The sequence below is a fragment of the Acanthochromis polyacanthus genome, chromosome 2 (assembly GCF_021347895.1).
Source record: "Acanthochromis polyacanthus isolate Apoly-LR-REF ecotype Palm Island chromosome 2, KAUST_Apoly_ChrSc, whole genome shotgun sequence".
Taxonomy (NCBI): domain Eukaryota; kingdom Metazoa; phylum Chordata; class Actinopteri; family Pomacentridae; genus Acanthochromis; species Acanthochromis polyacanthus.
In genome coordinates, this window is record NC_067114.1 from 37,955,299 (window position 1) to 37,979,412 (window position 24,114).

A 24,114-nucleotide genomic window follows, 5' to 3' on the forward strand; every position below is an offset into this window, starting at 1 on the left:
TTACTGGCTTGTGTCATCTGGATGTAAAAGGTTGGATTATGGCCGTTTTTTGTGGAATCTTTTTTTGTGTGTAATAATAAACCCGGAAATGTGAGTCGCGCTGTGTGCGTTGAAGCCGTGTATAGAGAACGGATGGATGAATATTCGTTTTTGTCGGACAAATGTGTTTTTCTCACCCGCTGTAGTAATCGCATCTGAAAGTGGTTTATACCGGCGGATTCATGAGAATCTAAGCTTTCCATTGGCGTATAGTGTTTGTATAATCGTGTTTGCAGCCGTCGGACATTCTTGAAATTCCTATGCAAATTAGTAAGTGTACCACCGGCGGTACACTGAAGCTTAAGGGGTTAAACACCACTATCATGGCTAGAAGTAGAGAACTCAAAAATGTCTTCTGAACAGAATCACAAACAATAGTGTGAATATGACATGTATCTTAAAAAGGCAAAAACAAAGTTGAATTTCTTTGATTATTTGTTTTAAAAATAAAGTAGAACATATTTTTCGAGCCTGGAAGTGCTATCAATATTGAAAAAAAATGGGGCTCCTCATGCCATAAATATTTTTGCTATTAACATTTTTTCAACCTCCATGAACTCTACATTTTTTACACACCTCTGTATACCACTCAAGTTATCTCACCGTGCTAAACGTAGCTTTGAAAGTCTACAAAAAGGCCCAGAAACTGCTTCAAATTCAGATTTGATTATGAACAGTGCTTATGTTCCATATGTTCAACAGTGGTTACATGTTTTGACCAAATGAATGAATAATGAACAATGCTGAAATGGCAATTTCTGCTTTACTAAATATGTGAATTGTGCAAACTATTCCACGCAATCTAGTTTAATTCTGCGAAAGCCCACCTTCTCCTTCAGCACACTCAGCTTCTGTGTGAGGTCGCCGACTTCTGTTTTCAACTCAGAGCACTGTTTCTCCGAGCTGTTGCACTTTTTGGAAGTGTTCTCGAGCTGAAAGTAAGAAAAACAAACAACAAAATGACCCACGACTGCATTATTGCATAATGAAAAATCTTTTCAAAACAAAAAAAGGAGCCACAGCTCTTACATTGTGCTCAGTTTGAAGGAGCTTCTCAGAAAGCTCTCTGTACTGCGTCTCTTTTTCACTCAGTGACTCTCGAAGGCTGCTGATAAGTTCGAGCTTCTCTGATGTCTTGGCCAACGTGTTCTCCTTCTCAATGAGGGAGCTCTCCAGGCACTCCTGCGTGTCACTCAGCCTGAAGGGGGAAAAAAATACAATCACTTATAGCAAATTAATCTGACATTTTGAAATTAAAGTTAAAAAAACATCAGTTTACATCATGTTAGTTTGTTCTCAGAGCGATTTTTATCCCATTCAAGTTATTTGCAGTCATGACATGAAGATAGACACGAGTTGTGCGAGTTACTGTATGATTATAAATAATCAATTAACATTTTCCCCTTACTTATGGTGTAGAACCTGTGATCACAGCATAACAGGTCCGATATTCTATAGGCCTCAACCCATGAAAGTGAAATATGTCTTTTTATCTATCATTTATTAAAACACCGTATTTCTGACTCAAATTTAGATAAATTGGACAGACTCAAACTGAGCTCCTGAACAGGGCTTTGCTAAAAACTTGAATCATTCCAGTAATAAATGCTGCCATTGTGATACTGTGTTTGCAAAATAAAATGTGACTGAACAACATCTGACCCAACATTTCATTTCGTGGTGGTCTAATGGTTTGGCACATTAAAATCAACTCACATACCAGTAATAAAAATAACCCAAATATGCCTCCTTTCACATGCACCAGTTTTCTGATCAAACAGAATTTGGTGGTTTTGATATTTATTGGCTGAAAATGACGGTACAGATTGTTTTGATGGTGACATTTCAAGAACTGGCGAAGATCTGCGTAAAGAAATACTGAGGACGGCCAAGAAATTTTGGTATTGCTGTAGCAGAGCAGTGATCAGACACGCGTCATGTTAGGTTTTTGCGTCTTCTCATGCAAGTCATTGCCATCGTTTGTTCAGTGTTTTTGGCGGTCTCAAAACTGAAGCGCATTCCACATTGCGTAATTGTGTCCTGTGTTGATCTCAGTCTTTGTTGCACCTCACATCCTTCTTTCTTTCCCTGTCCTTGTTTCTTTTGTCTCTTCACCATCCCCAGTCTGATTTCTATACTTGCGACACATCTACAGGGTGGGCCATGAGTTTCCATACAAAAGAAAATGTATAATGTATATCATATATTATGTTTCAGATACCCTAGAAGATGCGTTTGACGCCATCTTTGGGGGCACTTGAAGGTCATGGTGTATCAGGTGAGGACATGAGACATAAATCATCTCTAGGAACGTATCACCAATGCCATTACAAGCAGAACTTAAACTGTGCTGATGCAAGTTCATCAACAGTGGAAAACACGTATTAATATGTGTTTTCAAAACAATGGTAATCATATAGAGCACGTTATATAAATAAAAATGATTGTCCAACATAAAATGTTTATTTTTCCAATTTATAGAAACTTATGGCCCACCCTGTAAATCAACAAGGTAGCAACTATAAAGTTAAAAAGCACCATAAACTACACCAGATTTAAATTTGGCCAGCATCTCCTCCAAATGAGTCTCTTTGTGCAGTCACATATCCTATTCTACCGACTCTATAAGCTCTTCAAAGACCGTCAGGGACGTTTTCAAGCTGTGTCAAAACAGCAACTTTCAACTTAAATTTAACTTTGGGGAAGATCATGAAGGGATGAAGGAAAAATATTATCAATTGTATTACCTAAAAGGAATGTGTGCATGTGGCCTTGAAGAGAGAGTTACATCTCTACACCAGATAAGACAGAGTTTAGAGCCATCTTCCCATGTCAGAACAAGCTTATAAATACTGTCATTCCTCTTGTTCAGGGAGCTCCTCTCCCGTGACCTGCTGTTGTGTGAGATTCTGTGCACTGCCTGAATAAAGACATGCTGACTTCAAGATCCTCATTTTGAGAGTTTGACTTTTTTCACTCACAAGGAGCAACCAAAAATGTGTGTATTTTTAAAGCACTGTGAGTGGACCTGTTGGCATGAAGGTACGTGCCACAGTTCAGGTCATTTGTGCTAAATGCTGGATGTTACAGTAGAATTTGGTGTGAACAGTTGGACTCTTGGGGACGAATTCACGGAGCACAAGCATGTGAATGTTGACAAAAATAATGAGCATGTTCATGGTGCTCCTAACCCAATGCCACTTTGGATACTGCAGCTATTTCACTGTTGGTCTATGGTTTGATCTATGGGTCAAAACCTGCAGCAGTGATGATCTTCCACAGAATGTTAGGGTCAGTTTGACACAGAGTATGATGTCTGAGGTCCACGGTAAAATGCACACTTGCAAGTGGCCAGGAAGGGACTTCCAGTGAGCATCACAAGGGCTGCAAGAGCACTTGGAGCAGTGTGTCAATGCACAAGGAGAATACTTTGAAGGGGCCAGCAGCCAATTCAAATCAGGTGTGATTTTTGCTTATTAAAGATGCAGACTCTGAACTTTTAGATCGCACATCGCAATCAGGAGTTAAAGCATTACATCGTGATTTTTCCATTTCTAGATACATTCCACATACATTCTACAAACCAGAACATGAACCTTCACAGAAAGCGGGTTTTAAATTATTTTGCAATTCGCAGATGTTGAGGCAGAGTTTTGGTGCCGTTTCATGCAGAAAAATAAAGGAATTGACTGTGAATTAGTCACTCACCCTTTTAGCTGCTCGTTCAGGCTGCTAACCAGCAGCTGATGCTTCTCTGCCTCTCTGCTCTGTTGACTTCTGGCACTAGCGAGTTGGCTTTGCAGTTTCTCTGACTCGTTCTGTAGTGGCAGAAAAAGAAACATCAATATGCTAAGATTAAAACCTTAAAATGGTTTGATCAAAGCATTTGCACCGCACACAGACGTGGATGACAGCAGACCCGCTGGAGAACGGCATCAAAGGAGACGAGTTATCACTGTTGTGTATTTTTACCAGCAATGAGAGAAAAGTGAACTTTAATATTCACCATTTTTAACAGTTAGAAAGATCATCAGTGATTTAGGACACCCAGTGAGTCTGCGACAACACTGCTTTTTGTTTGAGGTTAAACGAGCACACCACACCATTAGCCGTCACCGCCAGAGGTGCCCTCCAGCGCACACATACATGAGCGACCCAACACACCTGAGGGACCCAACATGGCTGCTCATCTTCATCTACATCAAACGTCACCTGTGTTAGAAGGGTTTGTTACAAAATCCCAGTCCTTCGGGGGGAAAACATGCAATTCACTCATCGTTTACTCATCAGTAGGTAAGTTACATTTGTGTACGACTATATTTAGGAAGATAAATGCTGATTTGAGTTTACCCTGGAGCTACTGCATACTGTAGTTTTGTACATTACCTGTAACGTCTCTATGCGTGCTTGCAGCTGCAGACGATCCTCCAGGTCTTGGCAGCGCTCTTCCAGACTCAGTATCTGCTCCTGCAGTTGGTTTCGCTCCAGCTCCAGCTCCTCCACAACAGAACGCAAACCATCTGGAACAATCAGGAAAGAGAATAAGCACTGGGGATATCACATGACATGAACAAACAAACATTAGTCATAAAAAGGCCACTAAGGAGAGGAGCAATTAACCACAACAGGTCACAGCTCTGCTGTTTTTGTATTTAATTCTGCCAGTTAAGTTTACCATGAAATCAATTCCTGAACAGATGTTTAAAAATCCAAGGCCTTCCAAAAGTTTAAAGGTAATTTGAGAATCTTTATATTATAGGCTAATGAATAAGGTAATTGTAGGTTTGCAGCTGTTTATCTGAAATTTTAACAAATTGCTTTAAAACATATTACCACTAAAATCGAAGTTGAATCAGTGGAAGGCCACAGTCACACAAAGTAAAGTCTGAAATCTCTTATGAGCATGAACTAATTAAAAGGCAGACAAACTAATTGAAAGACAAGGTTTAAAATAAAATTCAAAAGGTTCAAAGTTTAGTCACAAACAACCAAAAATTACACCAGTTTACCTTTAAAAACACACTCCATTATTATAATTCCTATTTTTGTGTATTTTTTGTGCTTTATTTCAAGATCATTTCCGGTGTACTTTATGGTTTTTCAAGTGAGGGTGAGAGGAAAAGAAGAAAACGGAGCAGAGCATGCAAAAAAATGAAAAATAAAAATAAAACAAAACTTACCACGGATGGACAGCATCTTGCCACCTACGTTTATATGATCTCACAAGAGTTCAGTGCATTCAGGGGACGAATCCCAACAAACACTAGCCAGCTCAACCAGCATGCACATGTCCAAAAGAAACACTGTAAACTGATGAATGTGATGAGCAAAATATGAACGTATAGCTCTTAGGATTGTGTCAATTGTCCCAGAGTTGTTTTAAATACATTGGGGATGAGCTTAAATTTAGCTTGCAACATTTCAACCCACGTTATAATGACAGCAAGCTGAACCAAGCTAATCCTTATAGTACATAAATAACAGAATATAGATAACCCAGGTCTGACATCCAGAATACTGGCAGGTTAGATGAAACCAAAATAAGACAAAACCAACCAACAGCCACAATCCAACACTCAATAAAAATAAGTTTGGAGTGTTATGGTGAAAACGACAAAATAACCCAAAGAAAGCTCAAGTTTCCCAAAGTAGTGTGCAGATGACTGTGTGCATGCCAGTGTAAACTGTCCAGCGGGTCTCACACCTGTATCAGGAGTACTGTACTCGGGCCACCAACCTCCCATGTTCTCGCCCTCCATCGGGGTCGTGCTCTCCGAGGTGCTCCGAGGGTCCTGGAATGAGGCCTGGCCGTCAAACTCAAAGTCCTCCTGCAAGTGGGAGAAATTTTGTCATAGTAGGGAAATATAACCTTTTGAGAGGCATCATTTAACATTTAAAGCACCGCCTCTTGCATTGCACATGTCTGTTCCGGTAGGCAGAGGGTTTCTCTTTGAACAAAGCCAGGTCAGCATGTTTTACCTGTTTCTACTCAAGCTTCCAGCTCAAGCCCTGGCTGTGTATTATTCAGGTCAGCTGCTCAATTAGTTGGTTGATATGCGTTCAGCATGTTCATACTCAACAGCTTTCCAGGATTGAATTTCAATTCGTTTCATTAAACAGCGTATCTGCAAGTTAGTATATCTTCAATACAGGATTCTGAAGCTGACGTACTGCATGGAGAGTTTACAGCAACTGCTAATTTTCAACTCTTATTCCTAGTTGGGTCTTTGAAATATGCAATAACAAAAAATCTAAATCTAAAGTATTCATTCTCTTAAAAAAAGAAAAAACACTCTACACATATGGGAGTAAAATGAAACCATCTGTGAACACCTCTGCATTCCCAACCTAATGCTAACTGCTGGGTCCAACTAATATTTATCTTGAGTCAGCAAACTAACCGACTCCAAGTCAAACAAGTCATCGTTTCTGCTTTTTGTTCAGATAGACGGACGAAAAGTAGAGTGTGAACTTTGCAAACAGCAGCTTGTATGTCACAGCTCAACATCTAACAAGGCAGATCATCAAAAACAACAGGATAACTTCAGACCTCTCTGCACACATCTGCAATCAGCCCAAAAGACCAATAGTGTGCATGCTAGGTAGCAGTGTGGATGTGTAAAATATTTACATACAAGCTACTGCCACAGACTAGAAAGTAATAAAATATCTAAAACTAAGTGGCTGTGGTGTAGCTGTCCACAAGTGAAGATAATCAAAGCTTAAGAAGCCTTGATTGTGATTTTCTCAGCAGCCAAATAAAGTTTAATTATTAATATGAAAGAGGTATCCATCTTCTCAGCTTTCATAAAGGCAACAAGTAAATACCGGGCTTTGAAAAAGTTCTGTTACAGTTGCAAAATGCAAGCAAACTGAACACAAAGAATTTTTGGTGCAATAAGATAATTTTTTATTTTCCAAATATTTCAATATATGTGTTAATGATAATAGTAATCAGAAATTTGGCCACCCAAAAGTTTTATCTTATTGCACCAAAAAATCTTTGTGTTTATTTTCGTGAATGTCTCAACAAGTGTAACAGAACTTTTGCAAAGCCCGGTATATTCTGCAAAATACTCAAGTATTTCTTCAGTAAGTGTCCCCTCTCAGAAGTAGCTTGTAGAGCTTTGTCACGATTAAATAAACTTTCTGAGTCCTCCTTCTAAAAGGCTTAAATTCCATTTGATCTTTCACTTTTAACATTTGTATTTAGGTGGAAAATATCAGCAGTTATTGGAGTAAGGGTTTATTCCTTCCCCAAGAGAAGGAATGAAAAGCTTTGAAAGTACTATTTTCGATACGCATCTTCGAATTCTTGTAATAGTTGGTAGCTGTACTGTAAGTCTATGCAGAAGGACACAAATTAATTCAATCAATCATTAGGTTTTATCAAGTTGTGTTCAACCTGGCTGTGGAACAGTATCCAAAAAGTCTGTGTAGATTGTATTTCGTGCAGGTCATACTAATTGCAGACACTTCAGAAGAAAAGCAATTGGAGTTCTCTATAGATGTTTCACATCTCATCCAAGAGGCTGAGAACTGAAGAAATCTCTTAGTGAAACATCTTTAAACCTTCAACAGGCAAGTGATCATATCGGTAACGGCACATGTTAATTATGTTTTTGCTCCTACCTCTCAGAGAGGTCGAAAAGCATGTGGTTTTCACCCAGCCAATCAGTGAATGTATCAAACTTTCTCTTTTCTACGAAGTTGGGAAAAGACGGACTTGCAGCTCAGTCTTACCATATTTGTGGTCAAAATGTCAAAAATAACCATGATTAGTTGACGAAATTCACACATTTTACAGTTGAGTGGTTGTACCAGGGATGATATATACAGTTCTTGGAATGTTTTTTTTAACCGCTAACGGGCAACAAACCATATATGGTCACTTCACTGACCTTGATTTTTCACATGAAAATTTAAACTTTTGAAAAACATCACAAAAGCAAAAAAAGTCTTATGCTCTCCAATAACACTCTAGGGTTGAAATTTTTAATTTAAAAGTATTTCAATGAGTAACCTTTAAAGGGATAAGAACCTAAAAGAGAAGCCTGGTTGCTTTTTGTTGCCAAAAACTTTTCAGTTTCACAGTTTTTATGTTGAAATTATTGCATATAGTATATGACAACTGGAGGAGCTTGTCAATGATACAAAATCCAGTGATAGGAACACCTGACTGTTAAGTTCTTATTAGGTTGTTTTGTTTAGGTGACGGTAAACTTAATTTGACACAAGTTTGATACATGATTTGAATTGAACTGGAGTTCTTCATGGACCAAAATGTTGCAAACACTATCTGTTTGGTTAAAGTGAAGTTCTGCAGTCTTCTTTTGCCTAAACTGGTTTTATAAAAATAACAACACATCACAAAAGTCTGGAGGCATGCTGGTATAACCACGGCTCAGCCACAGTGATGTCCACCTACCTGCAGGCTCCGCTGGGCCGGAGCTGCCAGCTTCTTGGCCCTGTGATGGCCGAGCCCCCGAGATTGAGCCAACTCCTCCTCCAACTCCTGCTGCCGAGTGGCCAGTGCTGGATCGGAGCAGCCAGGAAAGAACCAGTCATCCTCAATCAGTTTTGTGCCACAGGGAATTGGGAAGGATTGAGGATGTATTTATGGATGGGAGGTGGGCATGAAGTGGATTGGACAGATTTATGGCAGAGTAGCAGAAGATATTTTTTGAAGACAGGATGACAGAGATGGAGAGGAGATAAGAAGCATGATGGCACAAATGGTGCTGGTGGAGATGAAGAGGCACTTTTTTACACCATAAATATATGCTTTTATACATAGAAAACAGTTTAATCCAACAGTGCAGGCAACAAGAGAGAAGTGAGACTCAAGAGAAGTGTGGAGACTAAGAGAATCAAGGACGGAGAAACAGAGCGTTACTCAAACTCCAGGTTCTGTATGTTTTTGTGTATTTGCATAAAGATACGTGGACCTGAGAGACACTTTAAAGCAACATTCTGGTCAGAGCCATGCACACCTAATTTGCATTGCAAAGGAAAATAGCATTCAAACATGTGGGAGACAGCAAGTGAAAGTGGCTGTGGGAGGAAGGAGAGAGCCCATTTTTCATGAGTCACATTTAAAGCCAATGTTTTATCGCCGCGTCTTCAGACAGACGCTTCGAGGAACACCAGACAGGTGCAGATCTCACGGGGATTCTCCGTGTTTTTGCTTGGATCGTTTTATGATTTAGAAGCACAGGATGCAAGCAGGGCAATGTCAAACTGATTAGAACAAAACATGTTCCCATCTGTTTTGTGACCGACAGGCTGATTTTTGGCGTGTAGGGGAGGGAGGAGGGAGGAAGGGGCAGCTTGAAGCAAAGGGTGGGGCAGAAAAAGAAAAGGAGTGCTTAAGCAGTGGTCAGCGTGGGTGTAGCAGGTGTATGAAGCAGGGTGAAGCAAAGAAGGACTATAATGCATATCATGTAGAATATAAATCAGGACTGTCTGCAACCATCTACACCAACATGCTGATTCTACAGTCGGCCCAATTCTGTTTATTTCACTGACACTGACTACAGCAGCAGAAGTTATATATGGAGGATATAGGAATAGGAGACACATGCATATTATTGGTGAAGCCAAACAGTTAGTCTTCAGCTGTAATTAGTAAAACTTGCTGGTTTTCTTAATGTGTATGGACAAAAAAAATCAATGAAGCAGAAGCGTTTAATATTCGATCCTTTAAACCAAACAGCTTAATCATATTTTCATTAAGTAAAATCATATTTTCAACATGGATTTTCCCCAAAATTAGTAATGTAAATCAAATTAAACTTCAAAGTCAAAAACTAATATTGTTGCTCTTCGATCTATCTGTCCTTCTGTGAAATGGCTATGGTTCTCTGTATTATATTTAGGGCTGCAGTGTCCAAGTCAAGTGGTCCATTTGTTGGTTGGTAATGTTATCATTAGGGCTAGACCCGAATATCCGAGTGTCTGAATATTCGGTCGTGATGGTGGTATCTGAATATTTATTTTGAGATCCAAATATTTGGACTCCACTCCCATCGACCCTGTCGGACGATCGCTATTCGTGTCTTGTCAGTTTGTCCGACGTCCCGATATGAACCGATCCTAACATTCGGCTCGTCATATCATATCAAAAAGTCAGTTTTGTGGCTGCAATTTGTTGAAACAAATGGCAAAAAAGGTCTGACAACTGCAATTTGTACATCAGAGCTCAACATCAGCATAACACAACATCTAAGAACAGCAACTATCTAGTCTACATGATTTTTCCCAATAGTTCTTGTGCTGGAATCACCAGTTGATACAGTTCTATTATCAGAAACCAAATGAATGTGGGCAGGTTCACATTGATCTGCTCCAAGTCTGTATAATATCATTTCATTGTAAAAACACAGGTTCAACGACTCTTTCTTTGAGGATCAGTAGTTGGAGTGGACTCGGTATACTGTTGGCAGTTTAGTTTATCTACAGATAATGTGTGCACTTTCCTTCCTTTCAGTCACAGTATGGTTTCAGTCAACAAAGATTTTGCTTTGTTCACTACAGCCCCAAATATAATGGACACTGTAACAGAGATGAGTTCTTGAAGCCCTTGTCTGAGGTTTAGGGCAGTAGCAGCAAAGACAAAGAAGCTTTAATGTTGGCGAACTGATCGGCTCTAATTTGGACACCATAAAACAGTGTTCATGCTTCTGTCCCCTAAAAGCAACATCACAGCAACATGTATATCATACAAGACAATATGTTATAGAAAGACAGCATTAACAGCAAAAGAAAGTTAGACTATATTTGTCCTGTAGAAATTACCAAAATTACACCGGTGGGAATGAGGGATTAGTACAAAAAAGTAAAAAAAAAAAAAAAAGACTTCCGTCACCACCAGAAGAAAACGTAGCGAAGTGAGACACAATGCTCGATAAAACTGTGGCGAGAAATTAACCGCAGTCGCCTTTCATAAAATGTGCTAATTACTATGAGGTTTTTGAGCCGATTCGTGAAGCTTTAGAAACTCATTATTCACATGAAGTTCATTAATGTCAACTCCACTTCACTGATTCAGTAATTTAACAGCCAGTGGCACACACTGATAATCAAAACCAACAGGCAAAATTAATGTAAGAGGGGCCATGAGCCATCTCACTTTGAACATGACTTTGGCTTTACTTAACTTGAATTAATGAGGAATATATTTTGTGCATTAGTTTGCTTTATAAAATAACAAGATGCCCAGAGTAATGATTATAATTTAACAGGGCAATCAAGGATTAAATAGATACACACATGGTGCATATACTGGCACCAAGCTCTCACATGAATCTCAAAAAACAAACTTTATCTTTCCTTTTAAATCCTGATCCTTAAGTCATAACCTACAACATGTGCATACAACTTTTCAAAAACATACCTAGCTCAAGTAATGCTTGGAAACATGTTGCTACCACACCAGAAAAAGAAACTGCATAACATGATATTTTTTTTCACATTTTAAGAGGACATTTTCACTTTATGAAGACATACAAACTTATCACGTCATAAGAAATTTTTCTTCTTATAGCAATGCAAACTTTAACAATAATGTAATAACTTACACTGTTATAAGATAAAATTCAGGTGTGAATGAAGAAACGGTGCATAGAAACGATAAATTGAATAATGTGCCTCATTTGCACAATTTGATTAAGTTCTACATCATGCTTGGGTTGAGAAATGGTGAGATTCTGATGTTACTGAACACGGTGGATGTGGTATGTATATACAAAAAAAGGTGTAAAACTGCATAGGGCTGTAAAAAGAAGGAAGAAGTCTCTTAAAGATTGTCTAGCATCACTGCTAACTGATCAGCTGGAGATGCACTGAATGCACGATTCATCACAGTGTCATCCATCATGTTAGCTAATCAGCTTTTCACTACAGAAACTTCACTCGAGGTGGTATGAATTTTACAGGAGCAACCCCTGAAATAAGCCCTTTTAACCTTTCTGTTTGCGTTGCCTTGAATGATTCAAAAGCTTCGACGGCACAGCAGCTTTTCACGGCTGCTCAGATGCACGTACCCTAAAGTAGCTACTTAATCCTCCCCTGAAAACAGCCCTAAAAGAGGTTCTGGAGGGGCAGTTCTTTCTGTTCAAATAGGAAGAAAGGCTCAGACCAACCTAAATTCACCTCCAAGTTCCTGCAGTGGAAAACCTAAAGAATCTGGCCATGTTGAAATCCTTGATGTAACAGTCATGTAAATGTTTTATTTTGCTTAATGTATCTATTCTAAGCATTAACACGATGTAAGTAATCACAGTATAACATGAATATAATAAATACTATGCTATTATAACAAGAAAATTGTTAAAAGTTTGTATGTTGTAATAATGTGAAAAACAACATGTTTAACATGACAGCACTCTATTTTTTTTTCTGGTATGGCATCAGTAAATTGGCTTCTCTACTAACAAAACCATCCCTATTTAATTATAAAAGATTGTTTTGTGAATTACCTTTCATGCACCCTCTCTGACCATTAGTCCATAAACAAAGATAGGTGTGTAGCAGTCGATGCCACATGAAGAAATCCTGTCTAAAACCTTTGAAGAGTTATGCACATTAGTCCTTTTCCCAGAATTATCCCACAACAAAACAAAGACAGCAGTGTTTGATTATATTTGATACCAGGATATTATTGTTGGTGGTGTGTTCTAAATTATTTCAGCATGGCCACACCTGAAATCAAAGGACAGAAAGAAGAAACAGGAGGAGAAAGGAAAAGAAAAGGGGTAAAGGAATGGAAAAGGAGACCAACACAGGAGAGGGGAAGAACGGAGAAACAAAATGGCAGACTCTATAGTGCATCCTGCTACTGTACTGCCGGCAGCTCACCCCAGCGAAAAGGCAAAAGTTCAGGGGAACTGCTGGCAGTACAGCGAGCAGGAGCTGCACTGGAGATTTGGAGGAGCCTGCATGCACAAAACTGATGGGAAACTGTTCTGTGTGGCTGCTCCCATCCCTGGAGCAGGGGCTGGAGAGGGAGAGTAGGGGGTAACGGAGGTCCACGAGATGGGAGGCAGCACAGAGTAAACCAAATCTCCCCAATGACAACGGTGAGGACAGGGGAAAAATAAAGAAAGCAATGTTCAGTCAGACAACAGAGGACATGTGGCAAACAGTAAAACACAAACTGTGAATCTCTCTCTGCTAAAGAGTTTGACAGTGCTGCAGCCAATGGTGGGAAGTTGGTACAAAAAAAACATAAATGGTCACAAAAGGAACTGAAATTTACATTTAGTTATCAGCTCATGGGGTAAAGATTAGAAATACCTCTGTATCTGCAACAGCAGCAAAAACGACAGGCTATCGATGCTCAAAAAGCTGAATCTTGAGGTCTAAAACTGCTTCAATAAGAAATGAATATTACATCCTTCAAGAAGGCCTGATTTGTTGCATTGTTTCTGCTAGATGCACATAATAAATTGGCAACTCTGTGTTTCTTGACATAAGCACAACATATTAATGGTAGAAAGTTTTTTAAAGCAATCTTAGATTTATGAGCTTGTAATTAAATATGGGGAAAGGTCATAAAAAAAGAAGGAGTGATGCCAGGGTTTTGTTATGCTTTAGTATTTTGTGGAAAGGCTTCACACATGTGTGACAGCAGAAAATGCAGCCTTCTCCTCAAAAGATGCATAGCTGTAGATGTGTTCTGCGGAAAAAAGCCAATATCCTGTGCATATTTTAATACAGAGAGAGAGAATGGGGTGTGAGTCTACGACAATATAAAAACAGACGGCAATAGAAGATTTTAGACATTTTAAATAGTAAAAAAAATAGACAACCAATGTGCAGCAGTCAATGTTGATATTCTGGTGAGCCGCAACACATAAACAGGAAACACTGATGGGCCACTTTAAAAGCTTTGTCTAACAGTGTCGGACATCTGTGTGAACATATTATCAGTCACTAGTTGAACCCTACTCAGCTTTTCACTGAATTCTGACTGTGATCCACTGATTAACATTTTGGCTCCAGCTTCATTCCCTCCATTTCCCATCTACATGAGTGTGTCTCACCCTCCAGCAGTGATCTTACCCTCTCTTTCCTCCTCCATGTGGCTAATGCGGAGCGCCATGGCAGCCTTCTCCTCCCTGGCTCGGTCTCTGGCGCTGACCGCCTCGGCCACCATCTCCTGCCATTCCAGCACCTGGCTCTGGGTGTCGTCGGCGCTGCCCGACTCACTGGCCTGCGGTCAGAAGGAGCACAAAGGCACCGACAGTGAGCACGTTCTGTCAAACGCACACGGAAAGGAGGTTTTAGGAATGAGAATGGACCTCTAACCTGGGAAGCTGCCCTCTTGGTGAACTGCTCCAGGTCTGCTTGAAGTGTCCTCTGTTGCTCCTCGTACACCACCAGCTTAGCCTCCAGCATTTCTGGCAGCGCGAACACGTAATATTCATTTAGGCATCATAGCTACCAAGATTTAACTGTAATTTTTCATGAATTTGACCTACAGCAGGTGAGTAAAAGCTACTAAGAAAAGGTGATTTGTTGGTGTTTATGCTCCATTTAAAATGAGATTTTAGTACCATTCTTTGCTTTAAGCTCCTCATATTGTTCCACCTTCCAGAGGTTTTCCTCCCTCTCCTCCTCCAGTGCAGTGATGTGACTCCGCAGAGCAGTCAGGTCTGGTGGGGCGCCTCCAGCCTAAAGAAAACAAGGCAAAAATGTCTTTTAAACGGCAATCTTTTGTAACCAAGCAGCCTGGTTGAAGAAAACTGTTTAATAGTGAATAATAAACTGAGAATTGGATGCTACAGTAAATCTACAGTTACAATTACCTCATCCTTGTATAAAAAAATAAAAACTAAATGATGCCACAAGTGACTCATGCCACATTAGTTTTACATCTGACACTGGATACTGGTGATTTTCAGTGTCAAGACAGAAAAAGCAGCTCAATATGTCGAGAAAGACAGGCAATGACTACCAATTTGGACATCTCACCTGGCTTTTCTTAAACTCCTCCTCCAGCTGTCGGATTCGAGATTTAGACCAAGCTTTCATTTTTAGGAACTTGGCTTCTGATCTGCTGGCTTCGTCTGTTTTTTGCTTCACTTGAGCTGCAAAAAAGACAAAGCGAGACAAAGTCTGATGAGCTGAATAAAATAGCGTTGTTCAAGGCTGTGGGTCGATAAGCACAATTTCTGCAGACAGACTGAGTCTTGCTGTGGCAAAAATCATTATTGAATTCAGGGAATGTGTGGGTGAAAAGTGTATTTTGGAAGTTAAACACAAATAAAACTAAATGTTTGGATGCTTTAGGGAATAAAATCAGAGAAAAAAATCAATTTGGAAGACTGTGTTCAAATTTGAAATTTTGCATTTTACAGGCTCAAAAAAGTCATGCTGGCAGAGTAAAGTAAACGCGATTGCTGCCTACTTCTCCTCGCTAGATAAATAATCAAACAGACAAACAACCTTCCAGCTCTGCTATCCTCTGGATGGAGGCTGAATCAGCGGGCACGTTTTCACTTCCTGAGGCCTCCTGACTGGCGGGCGGTGCTGCCACCGAGGCTCTCCTCAGCTCCTCCAGCTGCCTCAGGAGGTCCTGCTGGGTTTGGCCCATCTGTACTTGATGCTGCTCAGTGATTCGCTTCACCTCCGCCTGTTGCTTCTCCATCAGGTCGCGAAGCTGTGCTCGCATTACGTGTTTCTCTGCCTCCATCTTGGATTCAAGACTCTCTCGCTCTACTTGTAGCCGTCGCAGACGCTCTGTGAGCTCCTGTGGAGAGAAAGTGAAAAGAGAAGTGTCACTGGACAATTTATTTGAAGAGGTTAAAAACTGGCTTCTGTAGGTGGAGAATATTTTATGTAGGTTTCATTAAAGGTCAAAGCGCTGAGAAGGGTGACAGGAGGTCTCTGCTGACCTTTATCTGCTGGTCCCTGCCATCCACCTCTCCCTGGAGAACATCGATGACCTGGGTCTTACCCAGCAGCACCTCCTCCTTCTCATGAAGCTTCTGTTTCAGAGCCTTCAAAAGCTGAAGAGGAGGAAAAAAGGAACGTTAGATAAACAATAAGGTAACTTTCTGTAAAACTCATGGCCTGCCGCCTAATGCTCAACACAACTTCACTAATATTATTAAATCAAACACAAATTTGTTCAGTTGAATGGAATCATAGGACCACAGCAAACTTATTTTTATTTTGATTCTTCCATTTTAGTCATTTTATTTCAGTGTTTTTCCACTACTTTTCCCCCGTGTCAAACATTTAATGGCTGAAAGCCCAAAACCTGCTGCAGGCTATCTATAAAAGAAAAAAAAAGTCAAAATTACACCATTTATTACAGCCAAAAACCACAAAAATAAAACGCATTACTGAATTTTAAACTTTCCAACAGTCCATGAACTAATCATGTGTGAAACGCAGTTTTGTCATGAAAACAGCTAATTTCTGACCTTCACACTGTGATATTTCATGGAAATAACTCTATTGTACATGTCTCATTTTAAAATTCACCAGAAATAAAGTATTTGTAGCCGATTCTATGGAAGACAAAAATTCGGCAATTCTCAGTGGAACTGAAAAGCCACCACTGACTCAACTGCCACGTGAACTGCAGATTGTGTTTAATTTGAGCAGAGAGGAGGCAATGAGAGAGACCAACAGGAAGGTGAAACATACAGGATGAATAAAATAAACGCTTCATGGTTCAAAAATGGTATTGAGGGAGAAGTTGTTGAAAGACACATTCAGCATGGTGAAACAGAGCTGATGTGCAGTGTAGTGTGAAAAGTTTGCAGGACTTATAAAATGTTAATACTTATTGCAAATGTGGAACCACAATCTTTCCACTATCGGTAACATCTGGGGCATTTGGAAAAGGGTTTTACATACTGATTTCAAGTTTTAAAATTTATGGCAAAATAATCACAGAAATTCAATATCGATAAATTTAACTGCATTTTAACTGTGCCATACTGCACAGGAAAAAAATGAGTTCTCTCTGTTTCTAGCTGTAGTGCTGCTCTTTCATAGTACAGATGTGCAGGACCGTAAAAAAAAAAAAAAAAAAAAAATCAACCCACAGTGAGGAAAAGTTTGACAAAATTACTTAGAAACTACTTGGCGTACAGATGGTTAATGTAAAGCATTTTGCTTGACTGAAGGCATTTTTCAATTTCCTGTGAATACTTTCTTTGGTTGGTTGTTCTTTATCATTACCTGCTCCAGGTCTGCACTGGCATCTGACTTTGCTGCCAGCTTGAATAGCTCCTGTTCATGCATCTGGTTAATCTCCATCAGCTGGTTATCTTTCTGAATGATGATGTCTTTGAATGTCTGGATCTAAAAACACACACATGAGCCATCATTAGGCATAAATCAGCTATATATCTCTATCAAATACACAATACAAGCACCACTCCTGGCATTTGTAACAGCTGACTGCTTTGGAAACCTACGTTCTGCTTGTACATGTTCTCCTTCTGGTTGTACTGTTCCTTCTCTGTGGACAGCAGCTCTTTGAAGCTGTCCGTCTGCTCCTGCAGCAAACTGTAGCGTTCCTCCGCTTCGCCCACTTTCTTGGTCAGACTTTGTACCAGCAGCTGCAGCTCCTGCATTGCTCCACTGTCCTCCACCACCTGAGGAGATATAGCACAGCCGAGCATCAGTGAGCGCAGTAATTACCGCTTTGTGAGTGGACATGAATGTTGTGTTTCTTTTGTTGTAGTTGTGCTGATCTTAAAACATGAAAGTGTTTCAGCGTAGAACCATAGAGAAAAGTGTGTGTGCTGAGAGGTCTATGACCTTTAGCTGTGGTGCAGGGGTGATGGGTTGATCTCCTGCCAAAGCTGTTTGCAGGTGGACAATGTAGGCCTCTTTTTCTGCCAGCTTTCTGTCCTTCTCTGTCAGCATTGCGTCGATTTCCTCGCCTCGCTGCCTCTGTGACTCCAGCTCCCTCCTCTGCAGGGATTTAGAAATGCTTTTAGTGAGAAAAATGAATAAGATTTCATGTCAGATCTGCTTCTCACTTTGCAAGTGCATCCATGGAAAAATCAGAGCTGGTCAACTCTGGACGTAAGTTTATAAAAATGACACAACAGCTCATGGCAGCCTGTCAAGGTACAAAATGTTTAGGGCTTGAACTTTCCAGGACACTATTGAGTATATAAATGCAAACAAGCAGAATGCATTCACGGTGTTCTTAGTTTCACTGCGCTAATGTTGTAAAATGGATAAACATTTGTGTTGAGCCGTGCAGTGAACAGTCCAAGACATCATTTGCTTCTTCTACAGGCAGCATATTTGTTTATTATTGTCATTCCATGCAGAGACAATGCCATTCTCTTCTATATTCATTAATTGTAATAGCATTCATGTTGTTGGCTTCACCACTTTAATTCAAACTTCGACCGAAATGCATAATTTTGAAAAACGCTAACAAGTGCTGAAAGGGCTGAGAGTAGATGAGTGAGGCAGCTTGTTAAGTGGCATTTTAACGCTACAAAAATATGGAGAGCAACACAAAAATTGGACATTAACATGCTGGAAGACTATGGTGGTCCCCAGCCTCATCAATTAGAGCTGTTGGCTGCAGCCCCAGTTTGAAGCAGCAGCTCTTCAGAATGATATGGCTTTATCAGCATTGTGTTTTCATGCTGCCTTCTGTGCTTCATCGCAACCTAAACTGAGCCAGTGTTGGCCCTTGTTTCAACTTGCTTCTCTCCTGATGTACATGCTAGATATTTACCCTGTTTTCCAGTTCTTCATTTCTTTGTGCAAGCTGCTGTTCCAGTTCCTCAACCTTCTTCTTTAGCAAGACAATCTTGCCCCGGCTGGCTTGGTCTCCTTCTGATGAACCCTAAAAAGAAACCATAAAAACATTTAAAAAACAAAAAGCAAGTGTTTGACTACGAGGGCTCCAAACCTTTTTATTAGCACATGCAAATTTTTAAAAATACCACAATGTCTCCAAGAAACGTGTCCTATGCTACGACAGGTGCTTGGCAGACACAGTGGCATCCCTCAAAAATGATAACCAAATTTACAACTTATAGCAAAAAAGAGCAACTTTTTACTGACTTTAAGACCCAGACCATCCTAATGAAAAGTAACAAAACATTTATCTGCACATGTATCATACAAATAGTGTGTTGAGAAAATAAATGTTTTAATTAATTCTAGGCAAAAAAGCATGCTGGAACATTTATGTTGTGCTTCAATTATCTGCTGGTGCACCGAAATGAGAAAAAAAAAAAAAAACTGGGTGTACCATTGTAACCAATGTAGGTCTGGAGCCCAAACTTGGCAATGAAATCACAATGTGAGAGACAACCTCCTTAAACAGCATTCACTGTTGACAGTTTGGTCAGTGTATGTGCAATACTTCTGTCACTGAAATAAGAATTGCTCTTTTCAGGTGCATTTTTACATAGATTTTTTTGTACAAAGTTACTTTTTTAATGTTTAATACAATGTTTGTTTTTTTTTTAAAAAAAAGCAACTTTGATCCAAAAATTTTTCCCAGCGGTCGTTAAGGAAACAAGCAGCCATCTGTTTCCTTATATAATCCCAAGACAACTTCATAGGCCAGTGGTACATGTGTGGCAGTGGATGTGTGGTGAAACTCCAATTTATGTAAATCACATTAAGAACCAGCACTAAATACATGGCTAAAGCTTAGGAGATTCATGTATTCATCATCAATATTCACATGTCTATCCATGTGTGCTTGTATATACCTTCTTGCTGTGCGTTGGCGTGCCAGGGCTTCCCTGTTGTTTCTTCAGCTCCTCCAGCTGTGTTGTGAGGGAGGTCACCTTGGCTTTATTCTGCAGACGCAGCTTTGACAGTTTGGCCTCACAGGCCTCCTTCTCCACCTGAGTCACAAACAATTCATTCTTCACCTCAGGTCTGATATAACATCAGTTAAGCGCTGATTTACACTCTGAGCTGCAGCATCTCAAGCAGATTCAGCAAATGCTGTAACATGTAAGAAGAGGATGCCATGAAGTGCAGCACACGTTCCTCTCTGCACTCACTAGTAATGGCTGAGCTCTTATCTAACATTCCTGACTTTATTGTTGTATAGTAGACTTTGACTCGAGGGTTTAGTAGTTGACAAGATCTGGGTTTTCTACTCAATAATCCCAGTCAGGGTCTACCAGGAGCAGAATAACACACTGATTCAGAGTAACTCATGTGACCAGCAATGCCTGGCTTAGTCAGACATAAATCTCAGTGAGACAAGCTCCAGAACATGCAAACTGTGTGCAACTGTTGGAAAATTAGGTTAAATTATCCACACCATGCCATTACAATGGAGGTTTAGGATATAAATGCAGTTACTAAAGCAAATAGAGGCTCCCAACCAAAACTAAGGAAAAATCTCTTCACTGAGACCAGTGAGCTTGGCTTGAGAGTAGAGAGGAGCTAAAACGATTAATCAATTAGTTATCACCTGTTAAATGAAATGCCAACTATTTTAATATTAGGTTCTTTGGTTTGGGTCATTTTTAAGGAAACGATGTCTAAATTTTCTGAATCCATTTTCCTAAATGTGCATATCTTCTGGTTTCTTTTTCCTCTGTGACAGTAAACTGAATATCTGACATCATTAGTTTTGGAAAACAGCAAATTAATTGACAATGGAATGAAGCATTAGTTGCTGCCATAGTATGGAGCAAGTTCAGGTTTTATGCAAATACTATGATAGTTTTGTTCACAAAGAGATAATATGCAACAACAACGACAGACACAGACATACATTGAAATCAAAAGCAGCCACATTTTGCTTCTTCGTTCAGGTAAAAACAGAAGCGAAACATGACCCATATTTGTACCATATACGGGTCATCTGCCTGTATGAGCATAAAGAGCATGTATAATGTATAACAATGGTGCTACAATGTTGTACTTTCAAACACTGACCTCCCGTTAATCACGAGAGTTTACGAGAGGAAAGCCAAAGGGGAAGCTTTCCTCACTAAGGAAGCAAATTCTGAACTATTTTCTCGATCGTCAATCAGTGTTAAATAATACTCAATTAACTGATAACATAAAAGTTATTCCATGTCATGATGTAGCTATTTCTTGCCAACACGAATAACTGCCTACTTGGGTCACTAGAGTGTTAAACAGAGGCTCCACCTGATGGTGTCACCCAGTAAAATAGCTAATCTACAATATATTTTCTAGCATGTATATCCTTCCTCTTCTGTCTTACAGGTCAGCATATTTTTTAATCGGTTGAATTATTAACAGCAAGTGATCGATTACCTGTAATTATTTAACGTCTCACCTTGAGCTGGTCGTCTTTGGAGCGAAGTGCAGTATCTTTTTCTCGAATCATCTCCTTCAGCTGAGAGACGAGCTGCTCAGTTTGGGCCAGCCTTTCTGCCATTTCTTCTACCGCAACCTCTCCACCTGCAGCAGCACTGTGGGGAGAGCCTGGGCCCTGAGGAGTAACAGGGGAAACCTTGAGGGCGTCTAATACACAGTCAGGTTAAACAGCAAATTAAAACAACTGGTGTTGGGATGATTATGCTACTGTCATTCGGTAGCAGTGTTTTAGAGAGCAAAAAGGCTATTTCATCTGCTGGATACTGATAGCTGTAGATTATGTGTACATGAGACAAGAGAGATTTAGGAGCATAATATTACTAAAGAACATACATAAAACATAGATTGATTTTGATATTTGAAGGCTGAATGGGAAATCTACACTGCATTGATCCCACTGATTCCAATACCCTTTTGGTAACTAAATACTCATTTCCAGTGCAAAATACTGATGTTTTCTTCTTCAGTCTAAACTTTGTGCAGATCACCATGTCAAACTGGTTTTCTATGTAAAAGATAACCTGAAGCTGTCGCCAAACATCGCTTCTTAACTAAGTGAAGACATTCTGCAGGAGCTTGTCGAAATTAAATGATTTTTTAAACAGTGTTTTGCACAAGGTTTTAAGTGACAAATGCAAAAATGCTGTTTTTAACAGACAGAAAATTCTGATAACTCATCATCCATATCAGCACAGAACACCAGCAGACAGGAGACAGTAAAGAGTACAAATGCTTAAAGTGCATATAACTACAAGTAGCAGAACAAAAATAAATTAATACTCAATCTCAGGCATCAGTCTTGTTGGTTCACGGTAACCTCTGTATATTTTAGGCTGCTGTTTAAATTTCTATATATTATAGAGTTATACAGGGACAAAGGAGAATCATTACCTGATTTATGTTACACCACTAAACTCTGCATCTTCTGACAGTAACAGCTTATACTGACAGTTGTACAGAATAGGTATGCACTGGTGTAAAAGAGACTGAACTGTAAAATTAAATTGTAAATTCAGCTTTTTAGTTGCAGTCTGAAAAAATGGGTTAACTTTGATGATACAGGAAGGTTTCCGAACCATGCAGTCATTCCATAACTGATAGTACTTTCTGAAACAGCCTGATAAAAATGTTTGAGTCTGACTCTATACGGATGCAATCTTTGTAAGATCAAGCCCAGCTAGAGTCTTGAGGTAAAGTGCTACCACTGTGGACATAAGATACTTGTAATGTAATTAGCTGATTCACTATAATGTGGATCATTCGTGTGGCTGACAGACAATTTATCGAATGCAGTCAGCAAAGGATGCAACACCAGTCCAGTGAAACAAGAAATCTGAAGGACGGACAGGAAATCAAAATATCATGACTAAAGTCTACCAGATGCAGCAGATACCTGACAAGAAAAAACTGTTCTTGTACCACCTCAGACGAAATCTGTACGGATGAAACCTAAACTGAATCTTTTCTTTAACAATGTTGTTAATCAATACATTCTTAGTGAGAACTAAAGCAGATAGAATAGAGGGGATGGGGGATGCTGGGGGATTTATGCTGAAGCAGGGGTCCCCTCTAACAGGAAGCAACTGAGTCAAAGCTCTGTACTCAGCAGTCTAACTAATTCCAGTTTATCTGGACATGACACACTGCAAAGCCTTCACTGGGTTTCCTTTGAACTAAACTTGCTAGCAACATGAAATGATTCAAGTCATGTACATACTTTTAGCCAATCATTTCAGGCTGTAATAAAGTGACGCAGATAAAATTTAAACATTACAAGAAATGTATGAATATTAAACATTTAGGATATATTCACAGCAATACATTTTCATTTAAAAATGAACAAAATCTCAGTACAGAAGAGTACTGAGAGTAAGTTTTAGCACACCTTCAGAAGTAATCTCTGCCTTTAGTCACGCATCTTCAAGTGCATATCACCTGATGTGAACTAATCGGTGTAAACATGAAGCAGGAGGGTGGTTGCTTTGCTGTACAAAATACTATGGAGGAAAACACCAGCTCTGTCTATGCCTGGACAACAAGGCCAGCAACGCCTTAAATAGCTGATTAAGTTGCATTAACCACTGGTACTCAAGGCCAATGTCTTTGTTTTCCAGCAGAAAGGGGTCACATGACAGGAGTTTGATGAATCATAGAGGAACACACAGTGACTGATAAGACCCAGTGTTGTTTAGCTGTTTTAGTTTCAGTGCAAGAAATATTTAACAGGTCTGGAATTATTACAGATAGCATTTTTTTATAGGAATGAGAGAAGTGTGAGAAGTGAGCAGTTGTGCATTTTAGTATTATTTGTGTTAAGTTGCTGCTGGTAAAAGTGCCACAACACCACACACCAGACACTGATGACTTAAATTTATACAATCTGAGAACCTATCGCCTGAGGACTTAGCCATTGAGGTCAGTGCCCAATGTTTCTGGGCTTCTGGTGCAGCCAGCTGATGTCCGAATAACAGAAATCTGGGCCAATACTTCATGTTCCGTGTGTCAGTCATTGTTTAGTCAATCTGGGAACCCATCAGCTATTATCTGAAGCCTTATCTCTCATCTCTATGAAGAGTAATTTGCACATGAATGCAGTCTTGTGGGCATGTTTTTTCCCTGTTTACACCAAATTACAATCCCAAAATAGGCGATTTAAAGTTTCTTTCATGTCCAGCCTCTAAGTGATGTAGTGTAAAAACAGATTTTATAACACTGAGAACAGAATTTCAACGTTTAGAAAGTCCAACCTGAAAAAAA

General features: G+C 39.6%; 1 protein-coding gene across 4 annotated transcripts in view; it reads right to left on the reverse strand.

Annotated features, from left to right (window-relative positions):
- Positions 1–24,114, reverse strand: part of LOC110957842 (golgin subfamily B member 1-like) — a 48,166-nt gene that overhangs the window by 18,978 nt on the left and 5,074 nt on the right. For 3 of the 4 annotated variants that reach the window (XM_051937596.1, XM_051937585.1, XM_051937574.1), the window contains exons 3-20: positions 21,317–21,472; positions 19,758–19,895; positions 18,767–18,877; positions 17,824–17,979; positions 17,478–17,657; positions 17,239–17,361; positions 15,939–16,052; positions 15,490–15,793; positions 15,016–15,131; positions 14,598–14,715; positions 14,350–14,441; positions 14,104–14,254; positions 8,468–8,574; positions 5,744–5,867; positions 4,426–4,559; positions 3,748–3,857; positions 1,069–1,237; positions 867–971 (exon numbers count right to left, since the gene is read on the reverse strand). In XM_051937596.1, the coding sequence (XP_051793556.1) occupies positions 867–971; positions 1,069–1,237; positions 3,748–3,857; positions 4,426–4,559; positions 5,744–5,867; positions 8,468–8,574; positions 14,104–14,254; positions 14,350–14,441; positions 14,598–14,715; positions 15,016–15,131; positions 15,490–15,793; positions 15,939–16,052; positions 17,239–17,361; positions 17,478–17,657; positions 17,824–17,979; positions 18,767–18,877; positions 19,758–19,895; positions 21,317–21,472 (2,508 nt within the window). The remainder of the gene's footprint in view (positions 1–866; positions 972–1,068; positions 1,238–3,747; positions 3,858–4,425; positions 4,560–5,743; positions 5,868–8,467; positions 8,575–14,103; positions 14,255–14,349; positions 14,442–14,597; positions 14,716–15,015; positions 15,132–15,489; positions 15,794–15,938; positions 16,053–17,238; positions 17,362–17,477; positions 17,658–17,823; positions 17,980–18,766; positions 18,878–19,757; positions 19,896–21,316; positions 21,473–24,114) is intronic. The other variant, XM_051937604.1, reaches the window with a different exon arrangement.